This window comes from Ostrinia furnacalis, unplaced genomic scaffold (assembly GCF_004193835.3).
Source record: "Ostrinia furnacalis isolate ACB-3 unplaced genomic scaffold, ASM419383v2 OfSCF3523, whole genome shotgun sequence".
NCBI classification, from domain to species: Eukaryota; Metazoa; Arthropoda; class Insecta; order Lepidoptera; family Crambidae; genus Ostrinia; species Ostrinia furnacalis.
In genome coordinates this window covers 37,831-59,165 of record NW_021133762.1, presented here as the reverse complement: position 1 = coordinate 59,165, position 21,335 = coordinate 37,831, and the positions used below count along the sequence as shown (strand labels likewise).

The following is a 21,335-nucleotide window of genomic DNA, read 5'->3' as shown; positions in this document are numbered from 1 at the left end:
AAGGAGTTTGTTGTAATTGCTTTCAAATGGATAGAGATTGTGAAAGGGATAGCCATTAATACCTTCGTATACCTATCCAGGCCCCTCTTTCCCACTGGGCACTTAGGGCACGTGCCCAGGGCCCCGCGACCGAAGGGGCCCCCGTCTGCTCGAAAGAACTTTCTCCAGATGATAAGGGCCACTCTTGATCCAGGGCCCCTAAGTAGTAGGTTAAAGACGGCCCTGTACCTATCTCATTTTTTTCAGTGGATGTTGTTTCAAGAAGAACAAAGTCAGATTGCCTATGATATATGCCCCTAAAAACTTTAACTATGCCCCATAAAAGTAGCAGGAAGGCGCTGGATGCTGGCCGTTACCAACCGGGCGATGTGGAAAGAGGAGGCCTATGTTCAGCAGTGGAGTGGTAGTCCTGTGGCTGAAATAATGTTGATGGTTATATGTAATTATAGGATGAATGTCCTTACCTGGATTATTTATCATCATTTGGGGGAAAATTTTATCACCATAATCATAGAGATCGAGATACTGTAGGTTTATTTTAAAATACCTAATGGACCCGGTTTACCCGGTCCGTAGCAAATTCAGTCGCTTTCAGGTCATTTGGGCTATTGTCAGCTTGTGTGGATACCTTAGGTACTTGATATTTTGTTATACCTACTTGATATTCTGAGAGGACCAACTGTCTGACTTCAGGGACGTGTATTAACTGTATTGTATTAAGACACACATAATATTTTAAAATATTTTTCCTTACTAATATTCTAGAGATTATTTTTTAGCTTAATTTCTAGTTTTGAGCGGTACTTAACTACCTAATTTGATTGATTTTTACAAGACGTATAAAATAAACGCATTCAATTTCAACCAAAACACTTAACATTAAATAGGCTACTTAATTATTCCATAAATTAAATAATTATGTGAAAAGTCTAAAAGGACTGATCTCTGAATCATAAAGGTCAGAAATCCCTCAGGAACATCACACAAAATTATAATGCGCAAATAACCTTTGAAAGGGAGTCAAACATTATCAGTCGGCGGCTTTATTTAACTACCTCCGGCCTTCTAAAATCCTATTTAATTTACATACAAAACGTACGGTCCCTAAACTTTTAACAACGCAACATCCACCTTGCCCAACTTTGCACTTGTCTCTTTATTAAAAGTTAAATATAACTTTACAGACAAGAAAAATGTATGTGCGATAGACGCCGCAGCAGGTTTTTTAAACAGATTTCATGTTCGATCCTTGGTGGCTAAGAAAAAAATATAAAACATTTTTTCCATCACGTGCATTGACACTCACTGTGTCTCCACTACTTACTTAGCTCTATCAAGCTGACTCATTTTACTTACACGAAGTTCCATTTCCGAAATTGAATGAATCGAAAACTTGCCAGTCCAAACTGTAATCACTGAATCACTCAGCTATTTAGCTGGTATCTACTGAACCAAATTAGTCTGTAAATAATTTCAAAGCGAAATCACGAAGCGAACATGTCACGATCCACAAAGTCAGGTCCTGCCAGAAGCCATTCCCGTTGTATTAATGTAGGTACCTACTTGTAACCGCTGAAGTTTGTCCGATTGTGATACTCGCACCATTTATCAACTTTATTATTAGACAAGTTTCACAAATGGAAGCGACTGTCTTTTGTTTTATTTTATTGGCTGGCACGGATACCAGCTTTATCCAGACGAATTCACTTTGATGATAATTTGCCGTATAATTTCGGAAAGGCGTTAGTACCCCTGGCTGGACGTAAAAAAAATAAATTATTAGCTAGGTGCTTAGTGCTACAGAACACAATCATAAAATAACATCGTCTCAAATAAACGCAGAGTTTTTTAGGTTTTAACTTAAATATGTTTACTTACTCGTTCAATTAAAACAATCCTTTCAACCTACCTTTACGTTGACACAGAGCCTATCTGTATGGGCGCTAATTCGATCACTGCAGAGCCGTTAACGAACCGTAGCGGCTGAAATAGCAGGCTCGGAGCCTAGGATAAACTACTAATATGAAATACAGGCTGTAGTAGATACCAGTAAAACAAGGTGTACTTACCTTGGTATCTGGATACAAGACAAACTAAAGTTACAAAGTAGATGGACCCAAAAAGGCACTTTGTTATGTAAGCAGTATGATACCATAGTAGTGTAATGTATTTTGCCCTAGACTAATAAAATCTACGATTTTATCGTCCCATAAAATTCTTCTCTTACTTACTTAGAATAATGCCCGTTTTCACCATCAATCCCCAATTTTTAAGTGACCCCTATGGTAACACATAACAGGAGTTTTGTTTTCTTAGGGGTCACTTAAAAATTAGGGATTGATGGTAAAAACGGGCCACCTATTTAAATACACTCAGCGGCACGGAATTTGGCCCAAGCCTAAACACCCAGATATGAGGCCAAATAGGTGTTGTATACCTAAGTTTCATGTGATATGTTAACAAAACATTTGTTTTTGTTAATTTAAGAGACTAGATTAATAAAAAAATGCGTCTGTTTAACTTTTTTGACTCTAGAAACGCATTTTGTTGTTGGAGCGTAAAGAGTACGGGGAAGTTTAAATTCGATATTAAATGTTGTAAGGGTTATTCTCGTTTCCATAATTTGAGAATAATGCCCATTACTCCAGCTCAAGTTGCTCAAATAGTGTTGCTTAGAAGTCAAGGGCGTATGCAGCGGGAGATGGCTGAAACTTTCAATTTATGGCGTACAAACTTAAGATACACGTTAAAAAGGCATGACTGACCGCCTTTTACACAAGAAGATCAAGAAGTCAGGCATTAAGGTGTAAATCAGCGCGCGATGACCCGATTATCGTGCTTGCAATATCAAGAAATCGGGTTCTCACTACGTTTGAGATACGCCAGCGTTCACAAACAGCAAGCCCAGTGAATATCAGTGAGCACACAATAAGAAGAAAGATGGAGGATCATAACCTGCATACTCGAAGACCAGCTCGAGGACCAGAACTTCTCCGATACCTTGGCGAAGTGCGACTTACGTTTTCTAGAGAACATGCAAATTGGACGAAAGGCTAATGGAGTAAAGTTCTATGGATCGATGATTGCAGAGTCACCTTAAGAGCTCCAGACGGCCGTGGAAGTGTATAGAGAAGGTGCGGAGAAGAGTTACTACGCAAACAGACAGTTTTCATAAAGAGTTTACTCCATTAGTCTAACGTCCAATTTGCATGTTCTCTAGAAAACGTAAGTCGCACTTCGCGAAGGTATCGGAGAAGTTCTGGTCCTCGAGCTGGTCTTCGAGTATGCAGGTTATGATCCTCCATCCTTCTTCTTATTATGTGCTGACTGATATTCACTGGGCTTGCTGTTTGTGAACGCTGGCGTATCTCAAACGTAGTGAGAACCCGATTTCTTGATATTGCAAGCACGATAATCGGGTCATCGCGTACTGATTTACACCTTAATTCCTGACTTCTTGATCTTCTTGTGTAAAAGGCGGTTTGGTCATGCCTTTTTAACGTGTATCTTAAGTTTGTGCGCCATAAATTGAAAGTTTCAGCCATCTCCCGCTGCATACGCCCTTGACTTCTAAGCAACACTATTTGAGCAACTTGAGCTGGAGTAATGGGCATTATTCTCAAATTATGGGAACGAGAATAACCCTAAGATTAATTTAAAAACAAAAAACCAAACGCCAAACCCTTACAACATTTAATATCGAATTTAAACTTACCCGTACTCTTTACGCTCCAACAACGAAATGCGTTTCTAGAGTCAAAAAAGTTAAACAGACGCATTTTTTTAGAAATCTAGCCTCTTAAATTAACAAAAACAAATGTTCTGTTAACATGTCACACGAAACTTAGGTATACAACACCAATTTGGCCTCAAATCTGGTTGTTTAGGCTTGGGCCAAATTCCGTGCCGCTGAGTGTACATACCTACTTGTAACGAGTACATAAACCATCATTTTAATAATAATATGCATTAAACGATACGTAATTAAATGCTGGACCCTAATGCTATTATTCAACGTTCATCCAGCTGTCTCCGCTAATCCCCTTAACATCCTCGTGTGACGTATCCTCCAAGTTGGAAACTAAGCTAACATGCACAATGCAAAATAAATAAATCAAGCTCGTTTTGACTGCGCCATGTAATCCCAACTTCAGACTTTGAGCAACGCATACTTCATGTAACTTTGCTAGCTTTGTTTGTCCAGGCGTGTAGCTCTATAGAAGAGTTTCAAAGTCCGATCTATTCATCAGAATGTCTATTCAAGTTGTGATTATTTCAGTTTAAATTTTTGGATGTTCGCTGGAGGGAGATTAGCTTTCATTAACTTTGTAATACAGTTAAAAATGGTGAATCAAGGTGTACTACCTACACTACCGAAGCCAGAAAAACAAAAGGTAGTAGAAACCTAGCCTAACCTTTGTTAAAATTGTTACAAAAAAAATGCCTTTTTGCTAAATTACTATTTTCATAACATTTTCATACGCAATACCGTTATCTCGATATAAAACCGGTAAATGCTGCCATAGACAACTAACCGGTAGCGACCGCCATATTGCTTCACGGCACCTCACTAAACTCCGTCATAGACAATGTGTTTTGACAAAGTTTACTTCGACCAAAATGACGAGCATCGTAATTCGTGGTTAAATTAATAAAAATATCGTGTTTTATTCATCATGACTGTGTGGCAGAAGTTGGAGAATGAAGAGTGCTACGCTGTCGGTGAGTTTTGAATTTATTCGTGCGATATCAATAGTGTTTCAAATCGTTATCTGCTACTATCTTGCTTCTGCTCGTTAGCAGTTTTGCCTCCCGCCGAGATCGCGTTAAATATAAACATTGTATCATATCTGGCCTGCAGCTGGTATCAGTGCTATCCTGTTAGAAATTGGCCCCAATTTTCTGTAATGGAGCTATAAAATAACCTGTAGGATGTGCCACTCCCATATTCAAGGCAAATCAATCTGATTGTTAAGTTCATAACACTAATTGAAGGTGATATGACGTCCCATAATGTTTTCGTAATGATTATCTAAACATTTATTTGCGGTAATTGTTTCTCAATAGTGACTAAGTGTTTCTCAAGATGTTGAGTCTAGAAAGAAAAAAGATCATCTTCTGTTAGGTAATTTTGATTCAGACGAATGCCCCAGTTACTGGAAGTTACCATTCTAATGCACATTAGTATGCTAAACGTTCATTAGATATGTAAATAATAACATGATAAAATACCTAAGTAAACAAAATACACAAGCCAAAATATCTTGTCCATAAAAACATTATTTACATTTTAACCAAATTATCTTACAAATTACAATATTTACTAATTGGTTTACATAATAGATACTTTTGTAGATTACATGTGAGTAATTAATCTGTAACATGATTGTTATTGACACTTGTTGCTTGTGCCGAGCAAAGCCTAGGGTAAATAAGTGTATTGGTAGTCCAAAAATCATTAAAGTATATCTTTAATTTATAAAAACTGTTGAAGCACCTGATGTCGTGCCCTGAGTGCCCAAGCAACTGCACTCAGGAGGATTTGATGAGTGCTGCTGACAACACCACTCTTGTGGCGGAGTTTTGGGCTGACACTGTGTAGGTTTGTTGTCGACACGAAAAGAAGAAGATAAAACTATTGTTATGATAAAATAATAGATGATCATGTCACAATTTCTATTATTTTATCACAAAATTTAACAAATTTAAACTTGAATTTGATAATACGGTCCTCACTTTGACTCTGTATGAAATTACACTCAAGAATAAGTCCAAGTCGTTCTATTCTGTACTTGTTAAATATCGCCATTAAAAATGCGTAATATACTTTTAACCTTTAATGAACACATCGGATGCCATACAACTCACCGGTGAGCATTGAACAGTAAAATTTATATTGTGTCTAGTGTCTCGGCAGTAAACAACTTAATTAAGTTTTAGACATTGCGGGCTACTGTTAACAAATAAGTTTGAGAACTGTTTTTCTAGAAATTGACAACAGCATATACGTATAAAACGAATCACTCATTTTATTTTATCCTAGTTTAATAGGCGATATAAACAATTAATAATAGGAACCTATTTCTCTTAGCACGGAACAGTGCACTTGTACCTAGTTTAGAACAAAATACAATCCAACAGGAAAACTATTGATGTTGTTTCCTCAATGTGGTCCAGATATGTACATTCTGCCCATCTCCCATCCTCCTATCTGTAATTAATAATGCTGGTTTATAAATATGTGGCTGGATAAAAATAATGGTGGTGAAGGTTTTTTAATTAATTAAAATACTATACAATTATAAACCAAACTCAACCAAATACGCTTAAAAAAGTCAGTTTCATAAATAATTTAAATCTCAAGAACACATATTAATTTCATTAGTGAAATTAATTCTTAGTACCAAATTAATTTAATTTCACATGTAAAGTGCAATTAAGTGTTCTGTGAATCATCATCATCATTTCAGCCACAGTACATCCCCTGCTGAACATAAGCATCCCCCAATGAATTCCATATTAACCGGTTGGTAGTGGCCAGAATCCAGCACCTTCCTGCTACATTTATCATTGTGAATGTTACCCGTTATTTATACAACTAGCGGTCGCCCGCGACTTCGTACGCGTGGATCCCGTTTTGTCCCTTTAGGGGTGGAGTTTCGTAAAATCCTTTCTTAGCGGATGCCTACGTCATAACATCTAAATTAGGGTTTCTGATTTCTCGACTTATTTTTTTTCTCGAGTTTCGAGAATTCTCGAGGCCAAAGTCTCGAGTTTTCTCGGGTCTCGAGTCTTTTAATGAAAACTGCTGAAATCGGTTGAAATTTAATAAAAACACGGGTTTTTTTAATCTAATATACCTACTTTTATGCACAACAATCAATATTAGAATTTAGTACCACTTATTTGGTAAGGAAAGAAACAAAAAATAAAATCTTCTTTCATAATTAATATTTACTAATAATCATAACAAAAGTCATAAAGTCTCGTGTACTTTAAGGATAAATAACAATAAAAATCTGGAGCTACAATTGAATCACTTGTTTTCTAAAGAACACAAGTCCAAATAGCAAAATTACGATAAATAGTTTTTTTTATGAACAAAAAAAAACTTTTTAATAAATTTTTAAATTTCTTACAGATAACGACTTGAATAAACTTTACGAGGAGGCACGAGTACCTAACCTAACGTCTGTTAGGTAAGGTAACTGTCTAGTTAACAAGTTTTTCAGTCTTGACATCAGTCAGAGTTAAAAATACATAATAATAATCATACTCGTTGGTGAACATTATTATTACTTAGTTTCGATTAAGATCATTACTTGCAAATCAAATCAGTTAAAAAAGGAAAGACTAGGCCAGTCTTAAAGCAACGTTGACCTATTAAATAATTAAAAACTTACTTTTGTCTAAGAAAATAGGCTTTCAAGAATATTAAAGCTTCAAAATCGAAACTCGAGAATTCTCGAGCTCCGGTAATTTTTTTCTCGTCTCGAATGAAGCCAAATTTCTCGAGTTTTCTCGAGTTCGAGAAAGCTCGAGCAGAAATCCTAATCTACCTGCATGCCAAATTTCAGCCCGATCCGTCCAGTGGTTTGAGCTGTGCGTTGATAGATCACTATGTCAGTCAGTCAGTCACCTTTGAGTTATATTATTTAGAAGCTTTATTATATTATTTAGATTACAATACAAATAAATCTCAATTGGTCAGATGTAAAGTGAAACAACACCTCACGTAAAGCTTTTGCATCACTCACCAACCCTTACTCATCATGCTCGTACTCGAAATCGAACCCTAGTTCTTCTTCTTATTCGTTACGCTCTTGGCAGAGCGGTCGTGGTCACGTTGAGGCGTTGTTCACATCGGTTGTAGAGGCGGATACAACTCTCCGCACGATCTCCCTCCATCTCTCTCTATTGGCAGACTGTCTGGTGCAGTCACATAAGCCGTCTCCCACTGCTGCTTTCACTTGGTCGGTCCAGCGCATTGGGGACCTGCCACGCGATCGGGTTCCTTCGACTTTTCCCTGGACGACCAGTCGTTCTATGGAGTTGTCATCCCGCCTCGAACCCTAGACTACCCTGTTAATTAAGGGTATTGCTAATAATTGACGTAGGGCAACTAAACTGAGACGTCTACAAGCGCCCTCGACGACGCGGCCGCTACTGGCCTACATCCCTTTATTAGGGACTAGTTGCCTAGGAGTGTGACACCTAAGACGAATTTGTCGAAAGAAAGTTTTTTTAAGCTTAAAATTATTTATTTGCTGAATGTGGTACATTAGATGTTACATAATAAGATAGAAAACACATTCACCAGATTTGAACTAGGATTAGAGTAGGCGCACACCGTTGATTTTACGTCGGCCGATAGTTTAGTCGGGCAGTTGATCAGTATGGGCATGTATGCGCACACTACGCCGATTCGATTTGGCAGATTCTTCATACAATTTGAAATCGGGCACAACTATCGGCCAACTAAAAATCAACGGTGTGCGCCTACTCTTAAGCTTAAACTTAAATTGGCTATGTAAACACATAACTTATGTTCATGCTTTAAACATTTATGGTAAACTTACATTCTGTTTTGTGCGAAAGATTGCAAATGCAAAGCGATTCATGGATTACCTATTTTTTATTAGGTAGTTCTTGTTTTTGAACTACATACCACGTTTTGCCGACAAATAAAAGACGTTTATTTGGCAATGTTCTCCCCATTTAATCTTATTAAGAATCACTTTAAGGGGTGTATTATGACCACGAACTCGTACCGTCCATTAGCTAATTGTATCACGAGTTCGTGAACTACCTTATTCGATTACATAGGTTTTCAAAAACGCCTGCACATTAGAAAAGATTGTGGGACTCTTATTTGGTTGTAGTTAATGATATTTTACAACTAAAATATCACATATCCTGGCGAGATCCCGTCTGTATAATAAACCACGGTTGTGTATCGCGTTAAATACATTCGAATCCTGTTCCCATTTCGCCCATCAAATGACATTATCAATCTACACAGTTCTTTATTAGTACGTGCTTGAGGCTCGCCTGCGATTACGAAATATGTATTTTTATATCGCACTACCGTTCCAACGCCCTTGCTCATCCATATCAGGTGCAGGTGCTAGTTTGTAGTCGTTGAGATCTTATTGCCAAGACTTAGAGATGGAAATTGTACGATTTGGGTTTAGAAGGTGATGGGATAATGCAAGTGATAGTTCAGCTCTTCTTAAATCAAAATTAGTCTTGAAAATAGAGTAAGGGTGGTCAAAAAATTAGTTTCTTGAAGGTAAAAAACATCTACGTTATGATAGGTAAATGTAGCGGAATCGTTTTGCTTCCAATATGATTCACAAGCTAAACCAGTTATCATTACGTGTTATCAGAACAGCAACAAGTTGCAATGAACTTACTCTCTCTTTTCTTATTCACATGGGCAATGAATAGACACAGGATATGATTACAAAATTGCGATAAAATGAAAAGTGTACTTTCCAGATTGTTTGTCATGAATACTGTCATTGCCAACTTTTAGGATTTTTGTATTCACAATGTAACAGAAGCTCCTGGCCTGATGATTAGAGATGATCAGACCGGAGGTGGAATCGAGCTTCACCCTACCAAAGTATTTTTTTTTAGTAAAACCAATTAGATTTTTTATGCCCTTCCCTTTACTTATTCAATTCAAACTGTGTGTTAATTCTATGTTCGAACCAAAATAAATGTTTTTCTTTCTTTCTTATGACCTCTGGGTCTGAGACAGGTGGTCTTACCACTAGTTTCCGTTAAATATTGGATTTGCATTCCTTCATAATCTCAGGACCATCATAAAACACTCGAACACGTCTACGTAATATTCAAATGGCGCTTTCCCCACGTTATGTATGCTGAACTGACACGCCATTTCCGCGAACCTGACACCAAGTGAACTTGGTCAATTTGCAGTGTTCCCGCTGGAAAGTGCACGGGAGCCATTAGCCTTGGTGATAGGTTGGTTTGATGTTTCTTCGGATGGAAGTTCTACAACGATAATAATGTAACACCTTTGACGTGTTTTTGTGATCGGAATCTACCTCGACGATATCACGATCTTCACGAAACCTTAATTTCGAACTCCTCCTATGTTCTTCTGATTAATTTCGTTGCGGGTCCATTGACAGTTTAACTTTCCCCCGGGACAAACTTGACCTTAATTGGTTGGGTTTTTATGGCGGTCAAGCTGTAGATCCTGGCTACACAGGAGTTGCAGTGGTGGGAACGAGAGGTGGGAATAGTCCCAATATCACGATCTCTTTCAATGTGACAGTCAGTTCTTCCATTGTGTCCTTGACAATCGGCCTAGAGTAACTGGTTGACAAGAGATAAGAAACCGATGCCGATTTTCGTAGGATTTGTCAGAATGCCCGATCCCGTATGGCCGTTACATTATTAACATTTCATTTTACAGCTTTACATTACGCCCTTTTAAATTGATAGTTTTTGAAGTTTGTCACCAAAAAAATCATTTTTTGAAACATTCTCATTATTTTTTATAGAATTGCAATGAAAGTTAAACTTATGACTTTTACAAACCAGTTTGGAACTTTGGATGCACGGGAATCTCTATGAAATTTACAAGTCATAATAGATCTGGAAGCCAAGAATAAGTAAAATAGTACATATACAGTAGGAAAACTTTGATAATTGTCTAGGATAAATTTATTCTCAGGCGCCAATGGCTATTAAAGGAACGCTTATCTGTTATCGGTTCACTTACAGATATATGACAAACCGTATTTATTTGACGGTCAATGTCTCGACTCTCGAAAATCTTATCTCGAACAAGTAATCCAAGGATATGTTACAACGATAAGTATCGAACCCTATGGAAACAAGAAACTTTCAGATAGAGAGGGTGTAGACTGAGTCTTCAGCAATTCCGTAATTTAATTATTACTGTTACTAAAAGTCAACCCCTTTATTTAAAATGCTATTTTCTGGCTTCTCACAGAAACTTGCGATTTGCGCGAAATAATTCTCATCATCATGAATCCTTATAAATTAAAAATCCTCCGCGCTAGGCTTATTGCAAAAAACCATTACCTTATTTATTTTTATACCTTGATCACAGAAAGAAGGAGGTTGAAAAGATTATTTAAAAAGCTGTAATTAATTAACATTCTGTTTAAAGCTACCACGGTGATGATTTGTGAATCAAGTCCGGAGAAATCTTTCCCTCTAAAATCTGTTTCAGTTATTATCTACGTTTTACTGAGAATTCGAATGGAAATTCTCAAATTCGTTATCGCTTTGAGACGGATTCCTTTTGTCTGTCTTTGGAAACTTTTAACAATCCCAACAACACTGGGTTAATCCTTAAGTTTCTAATTATCTCTGGTATTAGATGAAGCAGCCGCAATTGGCGCGATGTCGACCTAATTGGGACAAAACCGAGGATTGGAACAATATAGGTTAGACAATGGTTGTCGTGTAACGTTCATCTCTTTGTTAACGGTCATTGGTTTTGGCTCTTTATTGATACCATAGATTTTGTTAGAAATTGCATTGGACCTTATAAGATCTGCTGGCCAAATCATTAAAGCAATTATTAGAAACCCAATTTTACAATTAAAAACTTCGTTGCCTTTTGAGAGCTAAAATAACTGTGTTTATAGAAGTTTTAAAGGTTAAAACTTCATTACACGACATTTCTATTACCTTTTATAAGGTGCCTTTTAGTTATTGATTAATGGATGGTGCGTACCCTTACCAAATTACTGCTTAATCTCATCATTATTAACCAGACCACAGAACCGTCAAACTTGACCTCATTTCCCTACAGGTCAAACCGCTTTCGTATCCCCTAGTCGGGATACACCTGCGTCCTTGTCATACAGTTATAGGAAATTGCATTTATTAAATGAATCGTCAATAGCTGAATCATTCCCTCCGTCCTGCCTGGAGGCATCCCCTGAGGATGTGCCAATTATGTGCTGTCAAAACACGGGAGTGCGAATAAAGTGACTGGGATTTGGGCTTGGTTTTTTACGGCTCTGCGTTTTTGCTCCTTTAGGCCTGTCTTTTGTAGAGTTCATATTGTTTAGGAGCGTCTTAGCCACATCCACTGGGATTTCATGGTCAGAGGTTCTTCGAAAAATATTCATGTTGAAGAATGTATGGAATTGTATTTTTGAAATTTCAATCAAGTGCCTAGTCAAGATCACAGTTATTGTTATCTTGATTCATCATTAATATCTTCAGTCCACTGCTGGACATAATAGTTCTCCTTAACACTTGGTAGCTTGAGGCTAAAAATAGAGAAAATCGTCTAGGCACATGAAGATTCTCTTTAATCATCACGAGCACAGACGTTCATACTAATTAATAATGTAAATAAATTATGTGGATACGGGTGCACGTACTAGTCCACGTATCGCTGAGTACCGATATTACATTACTGTGGTGTCGGATGACAGGTGCACTATGGAGTCATGTTCGCATAGACGCTAAAACTTGTAGACTCGGCATGGAGAAGACTTCAACTTATTAGTGAATGCTCATTCGTTAAAATGGTGTTCACAATAAAAAAAATGATTGCAGTGCCGTCCAATAGATAGGTATTACAAATTATTTTAGTAGCTACTTACAAATTTTAAAGTAGGTACTGGTTTTCATCAATAAGGCACCGTTTACGTTGTCGGTCCTGACTCCTGACACAATCAGTATTCTGTTGTTATTACTTACCACAGAAGAATATTACGCTCGTTTGGAAAAAAGAGCAAACTCCTTGCGTTTACAATAAAATACAAAATATAATATGAAAACACGTTGAGGATCATGAGATTCATCATGCCAACAAATGAAATATGGCTCCCCCACATCCTCAAGTTTCGCGTGTCGCATAAATCTCTATAGCTTGTTGTCGGAAGGTAATATGCAGAGAAAGTATATTTTTATCGGTTTGGCACCTGTATTACGTGAGGTAAAAACTTCCACTTGCCATGAGGGACAGGACTAACTAACTGCGTGATATCCTAATTCCAAACTCTGCCTCCATTCTCAATGGTCATGACAAACTACCCTGCTAGAAAGTATGAGTTACGTACATAGCTATTCTCTCTAATAGCTGCAAAAGGAATAACTGAACTATATTCTCCGTTTAAAAAGATAAAAACTGAAATTTAGTTGAAGAATAATAAATAATGAGCTCTAATTATTGCCAAACTGAAGTGGCAATGAGATGTCCCATTAACAATACTGCAAAATTTGCCCTAGAACTGATAGGAAATAAGTTCAAAAGTTGAGACCCGGTCTTAGCGCCTTCGCTAAGTGGAGCAACAACAATCGCACTCAGCTTTAAGTTACTCAATACTGTAGCTTTGAACTCCAAACTTTGGCATTTTAATAATATGAAATTTGAACTGCAGGCAGCTTCAAACAAAGGTTACTTAAAAGGTATTCCTCAAAGCGCACCCATTTTGAAGCAAACCTAAATTATTCCGAAGTACACCATTTAGATACAGTGGGCCACAACTCCAGCTACCTATTTAAGCTTTTTCTTTCGCTCTCGTCAAATGTTATTTTTTTGCGATAGAACTGTGGCGTTGCGTTTCGACTCAGAGTACTAAGAATACTAATGTGGCTTCGAGTCGAGGAATAATTTAGGTGTCCTGTCTTAGGTGCTCTTGAAAATGGGTGCGCAGCGAAGAATGCCTGACTTTAAAATGTCTATCACATCCTTAGACATTTAAGTCGCTGATGCCCTTTTTCACCATCAATCACTAATTTTTAAGTGATGGTAACAAATTGTTTGAATTTTGTTTGCATAGGGGTCACTTAAAATTTAGGGATAGATGGTGAAAACGGGCATTATTCTTCTATGATCACATCGGTCGCCATCACACACACGTATTACCCCCTCCAGTGTTATATTACTCGGGCCATAAATATTCAGTTGAGACTGAGATTTATACGGTTTCATTAGACCGTATTGTATGGGCTCAAATTGGGTGTTACATTTACATGATATCAAAAGGCAAGGCTCTGCTTCCCTTTTGTAGCGCCGTGTGAATGAGGGTCTCGAGAAAACGTTTTAGCCGGATTTGGAAAGGGTAATAATGTTTTTAAATCATTCTATGTGGATTGGTTTACGTAAAAATACGTATCTTTGAAATTCCTGAATCCTTTTTACAGCGTACTCATCATTGACAAATGTTGAAAGCTTTACAGCACCAAGTAAATATTAACTAAACTTGTACTCTTTGCCAACATCTTGTTTTTATTGAACTGCTTGTTTTGTACTGAACAATTTAGAGTTAGAGTTTTTTCCGAAAAGTAAAATTCAAAGCCATTGCAAATCTCAGTACAAAGCAGAGCGGCGATTACGTCTAAAACTGAAATATTTCGTCTGAGACGTGCCCCTTCGAATCTAGATCTGGGAAAGCTGAAAAGAATTCTTAAGAGGATTTTGTTCAAAAATGTCCACATTTCGATTTAGTGTAATCTTTAACCAAGAATCGCATATAAAGAAGGAACTTTTTTCAAGTAATACTTCTAATTAGTCTTTAGAAATTTCCATCAGTTTTTAACATCACTTAAAAATAAAGACTTAGTTTGTTTATTTTCAGAACAAAATGTTTTTACCGACATATTCCCCCAGAATATAACCTGATTTACACGTACGGAGCCGTAGACAAATGGTAGTCTTCTAACCATTTTAATACTTAAAGGTCATGTATTTTTTACTCCAGATACTTAATCTGACACTTGGGACTAAGACCGTTATAAATGGAACGAAAGATACCGTGAATTGTAAATTTCGCCTCTTTTAAAAGTAGGGGCTAAATTTGAATAAATAATTCCGCAGAACTGGAAATGTTTTAGTAATTTAATTTTTAATGCTACGAAAGATATTGTTATCTTCCTTCTTTTTGTAAAATTTTAAACTGAGCAGTCGTGCAAAACTGTCTTGGTGTTATTGGCGATTCATCATTTCATCAGTGTATTTAATCTCCACTGCAGGAGCAAGATCCTTTTAATTTACCAGAGGCAAATACAAGATTTGAGCCACAACCCCCGCTGCCTGGACTATTTGGAAAGGCCTGTTGGCGTTTATAGGAAGAAAATTCCCCAACTCCAACTTAGGCCTACATTTTGTGAAAATAACGCTTTAGTTTATTAAATCTAGCTTCCCTTTAAAATTCGCCAATCACAAGCTTGAATCTATGCTTCAGTTAAAATCAAATTAGGTACAATAGGCTAGTTTTCTAAAAAAAATGTTTTAGTCCGTCATGTTTAGATAATATCAAAAAATATTGGACACATATATTTTTATTTGTCAATCTAACAAATAATTACATAGTTATGGTGCGTTGAAGTTCCGCACGACGTCACAACGTGCGGCACTTTTGTGCAAGCATTGACGTCACGGGCCTCTTCTTATGAACTTTGGCGCGCTTTATCTCTTTAAATTTTCCTTAGTTTGAAAAAGTGAAAAATACGTGTAGAGTATTTTTTGATAAGTTAACTGACGGACTAATTAAAACTCTTGCTTTTTGACCCAGGAAACATCCCTATTTTAATTATTGAACAAGTTTGCATTTATAATTTAAATCCTTGCCATGTCTAATCCCAACCAACTCTACGGCTATCCAATCATCATTCCCTGCGCAGCCCGCCAGCCGCGATTTTGGTGCGCCCGCGCATAGTGCGCGTTGACTCACGCATACCGACCCATTGTGGACACTAATCGAGTGAGTACAATTGATTACGTAGTCATTACAACTATCGGTTATCGGATGGGATATTTTATCGGTTTTGAAACGGGAAAAAGTGCGGTTCTATTTGAGATAATGTTAAATGTCAGCGGTCGGGATATTTATTTTTGGACGTGCATTGAATAGGTTAAGAGTTGTGGTTTAATGCTTCTTCTTCTTCTTTCCATGCCTCTTCCCATTATTTAGTTGTTGTTTGATGCATTTTAAAGTTAAAATAATCTATCGCTATTATTAAATTATTTTGTTCCCGCCCCTGAAAGTGGGCTCTACATTATAACTTAGAAAAAAATGTTCGCAAAGTTATTTCTATCTACTGTGTTCCAATAAATCAATAAAGTAATGAATAGTTAATTTATAAACAAAATATTAATGAAACCTCAGAATTTAATAGTAATTAATTAACCAAAGGTTCCAGTGCTCGAATCATTTTAAAAACATTTCATTTTATATTTTAAAATGCAATTAAGTATGTAAGTATAACAATCTGGGGGCACGGCAGTGCCCCCGCCAAGTCGAGCGCGAAGCAAACACTGCCGTACCATCCTTTACTGGAACCATTTCGCCGCATTTTCAGGTCTCTATTTGAGAACCTTTGGATAAGACCAGAACGCAGAAATTTTCGTCATCTAGTAAGCTATAATCACATACTTAAAATCCAAAATTTCAAGTCTGTAGGTCATTTAGTTCCGAAGTTAAGCGAAAGCAAAGTTTCGCATTTATGACACTCACTCACTCACTGATGATCATCAAAATAGAAGTAGTACTTCCCATTAACTTAGAGAGCTGAAATTTGGTACAGGGTTAGGGTTTAATGGCCACATAAAGGGAAAACTATAAAAACTAGGAAAATCGAAGATCTGGAGTAACACCACATTCATAATCAATACTACTAGCGCCACACCGGCACCGTGGTGTTCGCCTGTACTGCTCACCGCTAGATGGCGCTAGCACTTTGAGCGTCGATTTTCTGCACCGCGGTGTCAAGATATTTTTCCTTTCTAGACCCAGTCGATTAAGTTGAATGTTGTGTAATTATTTGAATTTCGTTGATTTCGTTTATTATATCGTGAGGTTCGCTATTATTAAAACAATTTCTGATTCGTTGTCCATTTTAAAGGTCGTTGAGTTTATTTGTGTTTAATATAAAAAAAAAAATGTCGATAATATTAAAAGAAAAGACGACGACGTTAAATAATTATGCCACTTTCTACAAAAAGAAGTGAAATCCCACCAAAAACATTCTGTAAAAAACTAGCCAAGTCTCGATGGAGCTGCCTGTTTATCTCTAAAAAGTAATGAAATCTAGACAAAGTCGTGCCAAGTCTATGGTTCCTTACTGCGATTTCTTTATTATTTATTGTTAATGTTGTGTGACTTGGCCGTTGAACTATCTTTATTAAGATAATCATACATAAGTATTATTGAAATACGCAGCTTTATTAAGTCTACAATTGACTGGTTATTGAATCAACGTTTTCCAAGTGCAATTTATTTTCCATCGTCAATGGGTAGCGGTTCTGGCGACAGATTGGTGCAAATGGTGTCATGGAGCATCTGGTTTTGTACCCTTCAACGGCCAAGTCACACAACATTAACAATAAATAATAAAGAAATCGCAGTAAGGAACCATAGACTTGGCACGATTTTGTCTAGATTTCATTACTTTTTAGAGATAAACAGGCAGCTCCATCGAGACTTGGCTAGTTTTTTACAGAATGTTTTTAGTGGGATTGATATTATTGTTATGAACTACCAAGTTATTAGTTTTCATAGCTCATTTATTTCTATAACTATGACGTAAAATACCCACTGCATGTCCTGTCCAATAAGTTTCCTTCGACGTTTGCACATATCATTTGCGTACAACCATGGTGTTCGAACGGTAACTTTTGGCAAACCCATTGTTATGGCAAAGAAAGGGAACTCGTTGTTAAGGATACACATCCTTGACTCTAGGGTTGTCGTAATGTATTTATTTATCTCTATTACGAAAAAATAAATTGAAATAATCATTCGAACTTCAAAAGTATTTAATTTTAATTATACATGCATGATTGCTAATTCCGCGATTTAAAATGTTATCCGCTTAGTTTAATTAATTTGTCGAACTGAATGGTTATTTTCGTACTTTCCTCCTATTACAACAATAAACTCACTACCTGTGCCATTAATTTTAGATATATTTTCAGTTCCTTTCTTCATTCCTCAAAATAGGGAGGCGCCCCTGAATCCTTTCTTTCTCTGCTATTGTCGGCTTATTCCACTATTCCCCGTTAACGCCAAATTGGAGCTTATAATGGGGAATAATGAACTAAAAAGTTCATTAATCCCCGTTATATTAGGATTTTATTTTGAACGTAATGGGGATTAATGAACTTTTTAGTTCATTTTTCCCCATTATAAGTTCCAATTGGCGTTAACGGGGAATAGTGAACAAAAAGTTCACGTATCCCCGTTAACGGGGATATCCCCGTTATACTTTTCCTAGCGGAACCCCCGTACTACTCCGCCCGCACGCCCTGCCCCTCCCTTGTGCGTAAACAAGTCGGTGCGAGCGAACAACGTCGGTCACGAAACGTGGGATAATATTTTTTACGGAACCCTTGCGGCCTTTCCACGGAACCACAGGGTTCCGCGGACCACCATTCGGGAACCGCTGGTCTAGCTCCCTTTTCTAGAACTTATCAACCCCAACTTATCAAGAACTGATGGACGGGACGGGCATTATCCTCAATAGAACTAAATGCTAATGCTAAATGCGTAGAACACTACGGTATATGTACGGTCAAGGCCATTGTCACTTTTGTTTAAGGATCCTATAACTGCTTTATTATTTTAAGAGACTAATGCCCGTTTTCACCATCAATCCTTAATATTTAATTGACCCCTTTGAAAACGAAATTCTTTTATTGTGTTGCCATAGGGGTCACTTAAAAATTTGGGATTGTGAAAACGGGCATAAGAGTAACGGGACTATTCCCACCTCTCGTTCCCACCACTGCAACTCTTGTGTAGCCAGGATCTACAGCTTGACCGCCATAAAAACCCAACCAATGAAGGTCAAGTTTGTCCCGGGGGAAAGTTAACCTGTCATTGGACCCGCAAAGAAATTAATCAGAAGAACATAGGAGTTCGAAATTAAGGTTCGACTTAATAGTAAGTTGATAACCCTAGCTTCTGAAGATTGCTATAAACCGTCTAATGGACCCTAATTAGCATCGCTTCGCGTCGGTTAACGGACCCCGCGAATATGGCCGGTACTTGGAACGGACGGATATTTATTAATTTTACTCTGACGTCTTTAATTGCTCATGTTGACGTTGTTTGCGGTGGCAGACTGTGTATGGTCTGCGCCAATAGACTTTTAATTTTGCGAGTTAGATATGAGAAATTTTAAACAGAATTACGCCTATCATCAGGGCACAAACAATTTGATGTAAACGTTATTCAGCTTCTGCAAGTCAGAATTTCAGGATTTCGTTTAGTAGTATACGTGTATTTAAATATCAACGTTCACACGCACATCCTTTACCATACGTTTGCAGCATGCAGTGTCCCGCACAGGCCGCACAAAACAAATCCGTTCGAATTTCAAACAAACATATTGTGAGTTCATGTTCACACGACAGTCCAACTGGATTGTCCTGGGAACGAGCCCTTCCTATAGGCTTTTAGTTAGCATGGTGACATGATCTGGTATGAAAGCTTATAGTCGTGGTAGTACCTCACCCTTTCCTGTCGATATTATTAAAAACATGACCCATTTTTCCACGCGTGCAAAGCCGCGGCCAACAGCTAGTTTAGATGTATTCCAGACATTAATTGTCAAGTCAACAAAAAGGGTGACTAATTGAAACGGACAATATTATTATTATTCAGTAACTTAACTGCACGTGTTCTTCGATAACTGTGTAGAAATATTATCAACGTTTTTTGCTACTGGGAACTGCAATGCAGTGGTCTGTTGACTGACTGTTGTGCGCAGTATCATTTCATGTGACTCCGGAAGTGTAGAATCGGTAAAGGGGAATTTTGGAAGAACCAACAAAGCTCAGAATAACTAAAGGTTACAAATATGATATGTACCTACTACCATAAAATTAATAGTACAAATACTACTATCGAATGATTTCATATGGGGTTGTTCAATTTTTTCAGTATCGATATCGATTTTCTATAATTCTTTCCTGTTTGCTTTGCTGGAATATTAATGAATTTTGAGGAAAGCATAGTAAACATTGAAGAAAATCCAATTATAGATATTATAATATCACTACATGCTTAAAATTAAGATTATCTCAAAAAATACTTAGTACATGGTGCCTGATAAGTGTCTTGGATAGCTCTACCACCACTTCGGGACAGTATATTTTGTCAGTCTTTTGTTTATTCATTAAATTCTTATACGTATTTCTCTCTTCCAGCCATATACAACTTCACCAGCGGCTCCCAGTTCCACCTCCAGCTGGATGTGGGGGAGCTAGTGCATGTGGAAGCAGAGACAGCCCACTGGTACTGGGGGCGAAGCCTCCGGAGAGAGGCTAGCGGTGCCTTCCCGAGAAACTACGTCGTTATACGGGACTGCAATGTTGACAGGTGGGATAGCATTCTAATACATATAGCTGTATTTTGTAAGGAAGCTAGTACAGGCATATACTGCTAGTTCTGGAAGCGCTGTTTTCTCAAAGAGGCCAGGAGAGTCTATCCCAGAAGCTACTTCGTCATACGGGAGAGCAATATTGACAGGTGGGATAACATTCAAATACATATAGCTGTCTTTTGTAAGGGAGCTAGTACAAGCAGAGACTACTAGTTCTGGGAGCGCAGTTTTCTCAGAGAGGCCAGGGGAGTCCTTCCCAAGGAACTACGTCGTCATACGGGACTGCAATTGACAGGTGAGAGACTCATTCGAATACATTAGCTGTCTTTTGTAAGGGAGCTAGTACAGGTAGAGACTGTGCTGGTACTGGGGGCGCAGCCTCCGAAGAGAAGCCAGCGGCGCCTTCCCGAGGAGCTACGTCGTCATACGGGACTGCAATGTCGTCAGGTGAGATGAGAATGCAGTTCGAACCCCGACGTCGCTCATCTTTTGTGGTGAATCCACTCGTAATACAAACTTAAGAGGGACTTCTCCTCTTTATCCTTTTTCTTAGTTACTATTTTTGTTTGGAAGTGATATTTGTAATGACTGTTTTTGTGCCAAATAAATAGAAAAAAGAAAATAGTTCAGCGGTCGACAGGAATCAACCTATCCATTATGAATCGGCATTTTAACACCAGTGTTGTAATTAGATTCTGTACTCTCAGATAGATAGATAGCTGATGAAATGACGCATCAAAGAAATATTTGCTATTTTCTAGTTTGTAACTTAAAAAATCGAACTGTTCCGCCCTTCGTTCGCACGAATGTATGTATGTTGCAAATTGAATTTCACTAGTTACTATCAGTTAAACAATAACCCGCTTATCAGATCCTTCCCTAACATTAGCCCAGTGCCCCTAAACAATAAGGGTGACCCGATGACTGACGGTTCAGCGACTCGGCAGTCTGACCAGTGAATCATGCTCTTTAATTAA

At 37.7% G+C, this 21,335-nt stretch overlaps 1 protein-coding gene across 1 annotated transcript in view; it reads left to right on the top strand.

Annotated features, from left to right (window-relative positions):
• Positions 1–4,574: 4,574 nt before the first annotated feature.
• Positions 4,575–21,335, top strand: part of LOC114357846 (dedicator of cytokinesis protein 1-like) — a gene marked incomplete at its 3' end in the record, with an annotated part of 53,850 nt that continues 37,089 nt past the window's right edge. Inside the window, exons 1-2 of the mRNA XM_028311632.1 lie at positions 4,575–4,722; positions 20,183–20,354. Of these exons, the coding sequence (XP_028167433.1) occupies positions 4,677–4,722; positions 20,183–20,354 (218 nt within the window). The remainder of the gene's footprint in view (positions 4,723–20,182; positions 20,355–21,335) is intronic.